General features: G+C 38.2%; 1 protein-coding gene across 2 annotated transcripts; it reads left to right on the top strand.

Annotated features, from left to right (window-relative positions):
- Positions 1-4,171: 4,171 nt before the first annotated feature.
- LOC108147924 (growth/differentiation factor 8) lies at positions 4,172-12,211 on the top strand. 2 transcript variants are annotated; one of them, XM_017274697.2, is made up of 5 exons: positions 4,172-4,553; positions 8,119-9,378; positions 9,921-10,214; positions 10,775-11,154; positions 11,629-12,211. In XM_017274697.2, the coding sequence occupies exons 2-5, from the start codon at positions 8,439-8,441 to the stop codon at positions 11,788-11,790; spliced, it is 1,776 nt and encodes a 591-aa protein (XP_017130186.1). In that variant the 5' UTR covers positions 4,172-4,553; positions 8,119-8,438; the 3' UTR covers positions 11,791-12,211. The 2 variants fall into 2 exon arrangements, with proteins under 2 accessions (XP_017130186.1, XP_017130187.1); XM_017274698.2 differs by lacking the exon at positions 4,172-4,553 and adding an exon at positions 7,410-7,576.
- Positions 12,212-12,236: the final 25 nt, after the last annotated feature.

Raw genomic sequence — 12,236 nt, 5'->3', positions numbered from 1 at the left:
TTCTCCAATCACCCAATGTTTGATTGTTTAGGTTTCTTTTTTCATGTGATATCAATATATTTGATGGTCGAGGTTATGGCAAGGCTACTACTATCCTAATAATAGGGGCAATAATTAGTGGTATTACTTTTATATTCCTTGCAAATTTGGCTTATTCCGTGGTGTATGCACGTAATCAAAAATATTTAATCGAGAGGTGCACTCGCCAGTTGCTAGAAGTTCCTAACTTTTTGTAATCTTTATTCGACGACTGTTTGCTTCACTGTCTAATTATGTGAGTCATTTGATTGTGTTCGTATATGAATGTTATAATAAGTATATATTAAGATCCCAACGTGCATGACAAAGGTCAATTTTGAAAGCTTATCTTACAATTTCTTGACATATATAACAGTCAAATCAATAGCCATGGAATTAATTATCGGTTTAAAGAGGGTTTGTGGGCTTATGTTCTTTGAGTTTAAGTACAAATATATTGATTAGATTTAATCAAAACCAAAATATGTAATGATGTGAACTTCACAGTTTTTTATTACACATTTACGGCCAAATACCCTAATTGGGAATAAAATCATCCAATTTTCAATAGCATAAACAATGATTGATCTATAAATTTAAATTAATTTAGAAAATTATACATTTTCTCTTTGCTTCCCTTAATTTCATGTGTATTTTTCTTCATAATCTTGACAGGCAAATAGACAAAACTTAAAGACACTATTTATAAGAACTAATTTTTGGCATGGGGTACGGAATGGCTCGAGTATCTATTCGAGAGCATTAAAACTGACCACATCAATCCGAAAACAAGTGGGAAACTATGCTAATTTTAAATCGGGTCCCCAAGCACAACAATTGGCGATTATAAAGTGATGTATTATTTTTAAACAAAAAAAAGTGGTGAAATCAAAAGCAAGGCGTCATTTATTTGGCCCAAAAGGCGGTGTAGTTTGCAAAAAACGTCATCAGTTGGCATTATGTGAGATCTATGCATCATCTCGATCGTCTGGCCCCTCGAAATTCGGGCAGACACGAGCTGCATGCGTGGTCTTACTGGCAATTCAAGTTAATTGCTCTTTACTGCAGCCAGATGATTGAGTGAATTGAGTGAGAGACGATTCGATAAAATTCGAATTTGGTTCACACGACCGGCGCATGACTCGTAAATGGACTTTGTTCCCGAAAAAAAGATCTAAATATAACCATGTGCGACCACTTGACGTGGTTCAATTTGGAGTCCGCCCGATCTCGTCTAGCCTGTCTGTCTGCTGCTCAATTTCTGGATGCAGGCGTCAGCGGTCTCGGTCTCCATTTCCATCTCGAGTGGTCCAAAGTCCAAGTTGTCAATTCTGCCCATCATCGGCGCAATGCCGTTCATGGCTTCGCAATTACTATGCTCAATATCAATTTGTCCGCACTTACAAAGCGAACGGAAAGTTTCCCCAGCGGGCTGATTAAGTGCCCCCTCATTCCACTGAATTTTTAATTAATTTCACTTCTTGTAGTCCGAGCTGTATAATTATTTTTGGCTTCACTTCGATTATCTCCTTGAGGATCCACGCTGAGTCCACATGAACAGATTGCAATCGGAGCCACGGAGCCACACCTGTTCGGACGAAAACCCTCAAATGCTGACCACATGTTAATTAGTTTGCTAAATGCTTTTCTGAACTCATTTCAATGGGGCCTTATCGGTTTTAACCAAAGCTCTCGAAACTGAGTTTGAAAAAAATACATATTAGGAATGACTTAGTTTATTTACTGTTTCTATTTCTCATAAACAAAGACTTGTCCTTATTACAACTTTAAGTACTCATGGTTTTCAGAACTTATGAATACCACAATATTAATTTGTCTTTTGCTAGTGTTTGATAGTTTTCCCTTTATTTTATTTTACAATTCCAATAAAAATGTTTTAAATACTTCTGGAAAAAATCCAAATGAATTTAAAATACTTTACAGCCTTGACTCATTAAATACCCGGCTATATCAACATCAATATATTTTACTAATCTACGCTCTAATATTTTTTTTATATTCCTTTTTATAATAAAATCGAAAGTCGTGGGTGTTATCAATGGTTATCAGAATATATATGTAAATAAATTGTACATTTGTGTTTATGTCTGGCTACTTTCCGGTTGTCAACAAGAAATCCTCTGTAATCAGAAGACTTTGTTCTGTTGGCCCTCTTATTAACCTATAAACCTAACCATTTTAAAAATAGAGCGTCAATAACCCTATTTTCTAAACCGTAGAATCAAAAGAATGTTTACTTTCCGGAATAATTTAATACAAAATTTAGAAGCCAGGCATAGAATTTTCCTGATCAAATGCAAGGGTAAAGTCTAGACGAGTAAGGCCATTAATAATCATTAAAAGCGATTTGAACGAATCAGAAAATAATGAAGTAAATTGCATTATGTTTTATAATAAGCTTTGAAAATCATTTTTAGCAAGGAACTCTTAAAACATTCAAATATTCCTCTTCTGCGGCACGCAAATTTATAACGAATGTCAGAATACCCCAATCAGGGCTACTGTAGATGACAAATAGAATAATCGGTTCAAAGTGGATTTAATTATGACACTGTTTTATATAAAAACTTTATTTCTAGAGGCCTGGCCATGATAAGCCAAACTTTGTGACGTGTTTTTCAGCACGCGCGCCACATTTTTAATTTAGACGTAGGTTGGGAACAGGTCGTTTCTCGATCCTGAGTATACGGAATATGGTAGCTAAAACGTAAAATTTCATCGCATTAGAATTGAGGTGAATGCTTTGTTATGAAGTCTCAAGGTAAGCAAAACTCGAGACGGATTTAATCAGTCGATTGGCATGAGGTCTGAAAGTGAAACACTGCGATACGGAATCAAAGTCAAGTTTAAATTTATATAAACAATTTACATACTATAATCCTCCATGATAATCTACAAAAGGCCCATGCTCACCGGGCGTGAAAACTCTATAGTTATGATATCACACATGCTAATCAATTGGTACCACAAGCAAGTCAAAAACATAAAAACTCAAGAACGTCGTAAAAGCTCATCATAAATTGGTCAAAAGGGAAACGATTAAACGCGTTAAGAAACTAAACAATAACAGGAAGGAAAGCTATAGTGAAACCTCAAATTTGGGATACTTGGTACTTGTTTACCTCACCTTATAAGTAAGGAAAGTTAAGTCAGTTTTAAGCGTTTGTAGGTCACCAGGCTCTAATATTAATGTTGCTATTCTTTTTAACTTTTACTCATTGTAAACTTTTTTATTTTATTCATTGTATTAACCTAGCATTATGTTGAGATGTTTTTTGTTTTTATTAAGTGTTAAATGTTTTCTCAAGACAGTTATTTAATTATTTATTTATTCTTTCTGTCAATATACTGGTGCTACAAGAGAATCTTACATTTAATTAAGAACGTACCTGATAAAACAATTATTTAAGCCGTGCTAAATTTTTACATTTTGATGTTTTTATAAAAAACTATTTCTAAATTTCTTTGTCTTCTTGAATTTTTTCTTAATATGGGACATGGGTAAATCAACTCTTTAACCTTCTAGAATCGAAAGGATTCCCCTTTCCTGTAGAATCCAATAAACTCATACTTCCCAACGAGTACCAAGTATAATTAGACTTTGGGCTATCACAAGAAATCGATGGTGTGAGGAGAACCATTAGCCATTAGCCATTAGGCAATGTCGGCTATCAAACAAGCCGGCTGCCGCTGGACTTTAGACCCGGTTGGAACGAGCGCAAAAACCCCAACAACGAGCGACGTCAGCTCACGTTTTGGGTGACGAATGCTGCGCTCGAGCGCCAGCATCGAACTTGGGGGCATCGAACGTGTTCGACGAGCGGCGTGGGTGTTCGATGCAGGAGGCGATCGGATCGGAACCAACCGGATTTGAAGTATCTCTAGAGAGGGAGGGAGAGATACAATCTAATCAGACCTACCTCTCTCTCTCTCTCCCTGTTTCTTTCTATTTCTTTGCATTTGAAAAAAAAAATATAGTAAAATTGCGCATCATTTAATAATCAGCAAGTTTGTTATCAAACAACTGGCCTGTCTGCAATACCCATACCCATACCCATACCGCTCCCCACAGATACCGTTAGTCGTACCGCTCCAGAGCAGCCTTTGCGGTCGCTGCGCCGTCCATCGTCGAATTATTCACACGCAGACGTTCTCAACGATCGGACCAAAAAATATCAAATCGGGGCATTAACCAATTTGGTGACAAATAACTTTGTGGGCTTCTCCTCTCAAAAAACAAAAAAACAAAAAAATACTTTTGAAAAAAGGAAAGTCACAGTGCCTTTGTTTTTGTTAAACAAAATAAATAAGCTTGTCACTTTGAGGAGATCAAGTTCAAGTGGTGAAATAAAAACAATGATTAGTTGGCAAAAATGATTTGCGAAAACAATTAACAAGACTAATCAGCTAGAAAAATCATTCAAGGACATTCGGAAAGCATCTTTGAAAAAGGCTTGCCAACTTTGTGTAAAAAGAATATTTTTTAAATATTTACCAATGGATTATTAAATAAGGTGAGTTATATAATATACACATTTGTCATTTTAAAAGAATTTAAATTAGTTTCAAGTAAATATGGTTTTTTATAAATTGGTCTATATCTATTATTAATATATTGTTAATATTTAAATGACTTTATAGCTGAACATGCTTAATGTCTTAATTAGACTATAATTAACAATGACGACTTAAATATTTTATAAGCTCTATGGGGGCACTAAGTTAAATATAAAAGTGATGACTTATTTCGTGGGTTTTTTCTATCTAGATTTCGATAACGTTTTTTTGGAGGTGAATCAAAAGAACAAGATCATAAAACCGATATCGTTATAAATGTTTCTATCCCTGGGCATGGAAATTCCTAGTTTTTATTTCGGAAATTCATGCAATGATCAATAAAAAATAATCAAGTTGTTAAATAGGTTTTTCGATCATTGATTGATTGATGATAGTTTGCGAGGCCAACCTACAAAGGCACTTGGCAAATCTGGGTGCGAATTCTAGAAGATATAGCCACGTCGAAAGACATTAACCAAATTATAGTGGATTCCCAACTGATCCCAGTTAATCCTGCACTTTATTTATTATGGCATCGACGATGAGCGTGTGGGCAAAATATTAAAAGTGTTAAAGCAAATTTGTATTTTGCGCTGCCTCAATCGGGCAATCGGGGCAATCTCCGTGAGTGGGTTCCAAAGTCCAGATCGTGGCATGCTCCCAATCGCTGATCAGCGTGCACAGCGTGATCGGGAGATTTATTGCCAAAAACCCAAAGACGCATTGGGCATTTTGTTGCAGTGCATTCAACTGCAGGGCGAAAGAAATGCAAGTGATAATGACCGGCAATTACGATAGCCCCAGCCGCTGCCCCGTAATTAATGCAAAAATGATAAAGGGGAGGAGCCCGAGCCCATGGAAAACCCCCAAGAAGAGTCGTCAAGTCAGTCGTCTGTACTTTGCTCTCAACTCCATGCCACTCCACTCCACTTCACTCCGATCCCCAGTTGCTCCGATTTGCATTGACTTGGCAACCGAGGAGTCTTTAGGTTTTTTATTTCAGCCTCGCGAATCACGCGCCACTTGCGTGCTCGATGACGTAGCCGTAGCCCCTCGATTGCTGGGCATTAAATGACCTTCTTTAACTTCTGATCCCCCCTTTCCGGACCCCCATGTCATCGAGTCGCACGCCTCGATTTGATTTCTGCCTTTGATAAGTCGGTCAATCGTTAAATTGCGTCAAAAAATTAATAAATATATATGTTTATAAACGTGTCACATGTCGCGTGTGTGTCAGTCTATGCTTCCTGATTGGATCTGATGAGATCTGCCAATTATATAGGCCCCCTGGTGCCATAATCGACGTCAATATGTGTGTGGCGTGGAAATTATACAAATTTTGGTACGTGGCAATCTACGTAGATTGTGGAAAAATATGCGATGAGATGATAGGTGGTATGACCTATGCTAAAGGCAAGGACGTAATCGAAAAGTGTGCGAAAAGTTGGGAGCGGACTTTGAAAAACCCTTTTTATAAGGGTTATATAACAAGAAATGGGAAGTTTTGAAAAAAAGCCAAACATCTTCAATAATATTAATGCCTGGTCTTAAATAAAAAATTGTCAGCTTTACATAATCTCAAAATTTGTTGATTAAAATATTGAGGTTTATAAACATCTGTCTTATATATATAGGCAACCTTCCATTAAACCTTACAACAATGTAGCTAGAATTCGCTGAGGCCTACAAAGATTTCTGTCAATTAATTTCGATGATTTAAAAGGCTTTAGAAAATCCCAGATCGTGACAAGTGAATCGGGCACGTGTTCAGCTCTTAAATCGAAACCAAATGGGGGGTACCACAGCTCGTGATCAACGCACACCGGCCTTCATTTAGTTTTCTTGACCTTACCCGAGTGTTCTACATTTAGACGAGACGACCACAATGAATAAAAGAAATTCGGGCTGATGAAATTCCCAAACGAAAATAAACACACAGCCCGTGAATCGCCCACTTGGTAGCGGCTCACATAATTTTCCCCGATCAACAGCACTTTCATTCCTTCAATTGAATTGGAAAATAAATACGGTAATTAAGCGGGCGCCAATCATTTGAAATGCGAGTGATTTAGCAATCGCGTGCATCTAATTTATTCCCCGAAATGCGATTAAAGAGCCCTGTGATAATCGTATAATATGCGTAGTTAATTATAATCGTACTCCATATTCCATGCTCTCGTTTTTTGTACCCGGCTCGGTAAAAGGGAAGAATCGCTGTTATCAGCAACGTGTTCACTATTAATTGATTGACACACAATCGAGTCGGATCATCAAAGTCAAGCTTGATAGCGCTGTGGGGTAATTAGCATGAATGGGCCACTCGGCACTCGACTCGGAACTCGATGCGATCATAAATTCACTTCATATCAAAATTCCCCATTGCGGCCAAGTGCCGGCCAAAAATGTTACCAGATAGTGGCCACAATGGGGGCGTGGCATGGCCCAAGGGGGCCAGAGGAACAAAAGAAAAAAAAATTAAATTAAAAATTGCAATTAATAATTTTATGCATTTCGGTGGCTTGGCGTTTTTTTTTCTTGAAGCTGATGCAATGGTGTAGCGCACTTGCATATACTTTGATTTTCTTTCAGGTGGAGAGCGCCATGTAACTATAGACCACTATGGTCTGCTCGATTGTCTGGGAAATCAAGAGGCCAACAAATCGGATCCAATCCGAATGGTTCGGTTCGGATCGAATCGTATTGGATCGTATCGCCTCGGCTTTTGAGCAACGCTCGCGGAACGATCAATCAGCGGCGCTCCGCTCGTCACATAAATTGTTCTACTAATCAGCCAACCGCTTCATTCATTCACAACTCGTTTGCGCTGTCGCATGTCGGAAGAAAAAGAAAACGAAAAAAAGGGAAAAATATAGAAAACATATATACTAAATATATATATATATATCGCCTAATAAATCCCGTGTTTCGTGTCCGGGTTCAAAGTGACCACCAATAAAATTCAAAACGGAGTGTGCTCACGGTACGTGTGGGGTCCACCTAATTGCCATCTAATTGCACCTGCTTATCAACTATAGTATAAAGCCAATAAAGCGAATCCTAGCCCAGATAAGCGATTAGCCTTTTGGCCTGCGAGCCAGTGATAATGTCAATTTGAATACTTGGGCAAAAACTAAATAATCCCGGAATTCATGTCAAACAAAATCTGCACTTTGCCGCCCTGATTCCGATTTCCAATTTAAACAAAATCAAATAAATGATGCAATTCGGTGAAAAATTAAGCGAGACTTCTGGCTTAGTGAGTGATAAGTGCACCTGTCGCGCTGGCATATTAAATTGCAATTTAATTGGGGCAGCACGTTTAAAAAGCTGAATCGTTAAATAAATTCATTTAAATAAATATGAAAAGAAATCTTTTTTGGTCAAGGCTTTCAGTTAGGGTTTACTTTTTTTTGGGAATATTAATAGGCTTTAAATAATGGAGAGTGCTTAAAAAAATATTTATAATTTATGTATATATATTTCAAAGCTATAATTTTTAAAATTTAATTTTTTTACTTGCAGACAAGACTAAAGAAAAACTTAAAAAACGTTGATCATGTATCATTCAAGCGTATAAAACAATTGCAATAAATAACAACATTCAAATACGTTTCTGAAAAGTGCTCGAAGAAGGCTCTAAAACGGCAACAATAAGTGAAAACTGCTGCAATTCTATGAGTTTTGTGAACCTCAAAGACACAATTATTGATGTTTTAATGCTGCCAAATAGATAGCAATCAGCCCCAGCCGATAAAAGTAGAGTGAAAAGCCCAAGTAGCCGCCACATATTGAATATTAAAGATTTCAATTTCAAAAGCAAGTGAAGAGAAAGTCCCTAAGAAATGACTAAATACTTTATTACTTTGGTGCTCCTAATGTGCCTGGCTTTGGAGAATAGGAATGTGTACAATCGCCTGCATGCCCGATCGCATCCCAGTTCCCGCGGCGACATCCTGCGTCCGAATCCCAAGCACCAGTCGCATCCCCATGTGCAGCACACCTCGCAGCAGCTGCAGCTGCAGCAGGAGCACCACATCCGCCAGCAGCGATCGCGGCAACTGAAGCACCTGGAACCGGATCCGAGCGGGGAGGACGATGCACCGATCACCAAGCAGGAGTACTATGCCCGCCTGAGGCGTCATGTCCTTAAGAAGACGCAGGACCTCATTCAGCAGGAGCTGAGCTACAATCATCCCGCCGGGGAGCAGTTCAAGGTGCCCCGTTTGTGGCAGCATCTCATGGAGCAGGAGGAGAAGTCGCACCGCCATGAGATTGCCACGGAGGAGGAGGTCGAGGAGTTCCCCGTCATGTTTGGAGATGCCCCCGACGAGTCATCATTCTCCGCCGAGGAACTCTCACCCTTGGACTTTGTGCGAAATGAACTTTTGGCGGAGGAGGAGAAGCAGGAGCGGCAGGAGAAGGACTCCAATCTGGAAGTGGAACCCCAGGTTCCCATTGTGGAGACCGAAAGTCAGGATCTGGGCGAGAGAAACATCACCATCTCAGTTAAATCCCGTAGTGGTGGATGTCCCAAATGCGAAAGCAATCGCCAAGTGGAACACATCACCGAGGAGCAGTTGACCCAGCTGCGCATCGAGTTCGTCAAGCAGCAGATTCTGGAGAAGCTCCGCCTCAAGGAGAGTCCCAAGGTCTCAGCCGTGGAGCTGCCTAAGCCCATCTTCGATGGCATGACCCTCTCCCATCCGGATGACAGCACCAAGAACAAGGAGCTGGACGATTACTATGCCAGGACTAGCAAAAAGTTCATACTGCTTAATAGAGGTAAAAAATTATTACATTTAAAACAAAAATTCAAATTGAGTTCAATTTTCATAAAATTTTACAAAACAAAAATTTATAAAAAATTGTTGTTTCAAATTTTAATGATTTGTAGATTTGTAGAGAATCTAACCAAATAAATAAATTTTTGAAATCAGGAAAGGGAACCATAAAGGAGACTTAATTTTAATGAAATTGCACATAATACAAATTTTTAATAAGTTCTTTGTTAGGAAAACTAAAACATTTCTTAAACATCTATTTTTGTCAGGAAAAATGTCTAAGATTTATTTTTTTGATTAAATATGTAGATAGTCCTACCAAATACATATTTCGTAAAGTTAGAAAAGATAAACTGAAATGATAATTAATATAGGACTTCTTAAAAGTACCTAAAACCTTTTTTTTATCTTTTTTGATTGTACAGATTAGCTAACAAACTTTAATTATTTTTTTTAAACTTATGTGGAGTACGAATATTATTTTTTTTTTTAATTCCACAGACTAGCCAACAAAACCTAATTAATTTCTATAACTTTTTACAGAGGAGGTCGAATGCAATCGCTTGGGCGGTGGAAAATCCAACCCGTCCATGTGCTTCAGCTTCAAGATCGACGATGCCGATGCCGAAGGCTTCGATGTGAGCACTGCCGTCCTGTGGCTTTTCAAAAACAAACAGAATCGCACAGATGAAGGATCGGAGTCGGAAACGGGTTCTTTGAACAGCACCAGTTCGCAGCAGACGATTGTCGTTTCCGAGGTGGAGGTGAATCCGCAGCAGGACTCCAAGTATTTGACGGCCACCAAGACCATAGCCATCCAGTCGGTGAATGTGCAAGGTTAGTATATGTTATACTTAAACGATAATCTCCAGAAACGTAATCATCCGCTAAAAAGAAATGAATCGCAAACGTTTGGACCTTTGGTCGACAGCTAAAACGAAAACGGAACGAAACGGAACGTCCAAAACTGACCCCCAATACCCTCATGGAGAGAAATCAAAATCAGTGACAAGTCCTCTATACTAGATGGTTATTATAATAATTATACTGACCGCCATAGCCGATAAGTGGAAACGATGACAACCGCTGTTTGTGTTTTTTCAATTCAATTAGACAGATCATTGGGCAGATTCGTGATAGCTCACCAAACCGAATCTTGAATCTTGAATTCATGTGGGTGAATAACTTGGCAAAATACAAATATTTGTGGGTGCAAAAGCTGAACTTTGGCCAACAAACGATTGGACAACCCCCCGAAAATTGGGAGTTCCTGGGGTCAGTTTGGCTGATAGCAAAAGTTGCTTGAAAAATATTGTGATTCAAATGAAAACAATGCTTGCCTTCACTTTATTAAGCATACATTTCAATGATTTATTATTTTTTCTGAATATTTCCAGATGAGTGGATGAAGATCGACATTGAGTGGCCCATCAAGCACTGGATCAGCGGTCACGAGCTGAGCCACCTCATCCAGATTTCGTGTGGGGGCTGCGAGGTCAGCAACATGGAGGAGATCATATCGGTGGACAAGGATTACCGGCCCTTCATCATGATCGATATGCAGAATAGGCGCCGGAAGAGCCGCCAGAAGCGCAGCATCAACTGCTCCAGCGGAATGACGGAGTGCTGCCGGGAGCACTTGTACATATCCTTCCGGGACATCGGCTGGAGCAACTGGATCCTGAAGCCGGAGGGCTACAATGCCTACTTCTGTCGCGGATCCTGCAGCTCGGTGGCGAGTGTCACGCAAGCGGCCTCCCACCACAGCTCCATAATGGTAGGTGTCTAAATTAAATTATGGGAAACTTTAGCTTGATTTAAGATTCGTTTTTCTTTAGAAATATAAATGGGTTTTTTATTTAAAAGATTGAGAATTTTATTTGGATTTAATAGCACTATCAGGAATTTTAAGGAAATTTATGCTAACTATTTTTATAAACTTTGCATAGATATTTAACAATTTAAATAGTCAGTATTGAAATATTCTCAAAAAGATTATTAAATAAGTGATATTTTTATTTTTATTTTGGTATTAGATTCGTTTTTCATTTGAATTTTATTTAAATTAAAAATGTTTTCTTAACAATCTTTTAATAATAAAAATGTGCAATATTGATTTATTTTAAATATATCCTGTCAATATAAAAATATTATCAGAAAGAAAATAAGACTAGTTATATTTTGGGAAAAAAAAGACCTTTGATATAATTTTCGAACAAATCACTAATAGATTTCTTATTTTTTTTTACAGAAAATTCTCTCCACAAGCGGTGCTAACAAGTCGCTGGAGTTGGTGCCCTGCTGCACCGCCAAACAGTATTCCTCGCTGCAGCTGGTCGTGATGGACTCGAGTAATACGGCCACGGTGAAGACGCTGCCCAATATGGTGGTGGAATCTTGTGGCTGCAGATAGTCCTTCCATCGACTATATCGATGGCCACTCACTGGCCAGCCATCCATCAACCAAGCTACATTTACATATCGGACAAATTAGACCTAGACTCGCTCCATTTTAGATAGCATTCAAACTACACATTTCTCTTCAATTAATTTAAACTCATTTGCAAAGCATTTACATTAGCGTTATTATTTAATCGTAATTATATGTAGTGCATGTGCTGCCACTAGTTGTAGTCAAAGCTAAAGTCAATGTACTTAAGCACTCGAAGTATGTAGTTAGTTAGCAAATAGCTCCAATTAATATAGTAGCGTTACTAAGTGCTATCTTTAATTATGTTACGCAATTAGTTTTATTGTTTAAGTAGCGTTTATTGAGTTATTGGCAGAGAAAAACATAAAGAAAAACAGAAAATAAAACAATATTAAAATACGAATTAAACATTTATGATTTAGTTTTGT

Source organism: Drosophila elegans, unplaced genomic scaffold (genome assembly GCF_018152505.1).
Source record: "Drosophila elegans isolate 14027-0461.03 unplaced genomic scaffold, ASM1815250v1 contig_814, whole genome shotgun sequence".
Lineage (NCBI taxonomy): Eukaryota > Metazoa > Arthropoda > Insecta > Diptera > Drosophilidae > Drosophila > Drosophila elegans.
Note: the sequence above shows the minus strand (reverse complement) of the source record. Positions and strands in the feature narration are given on the sequence as shown.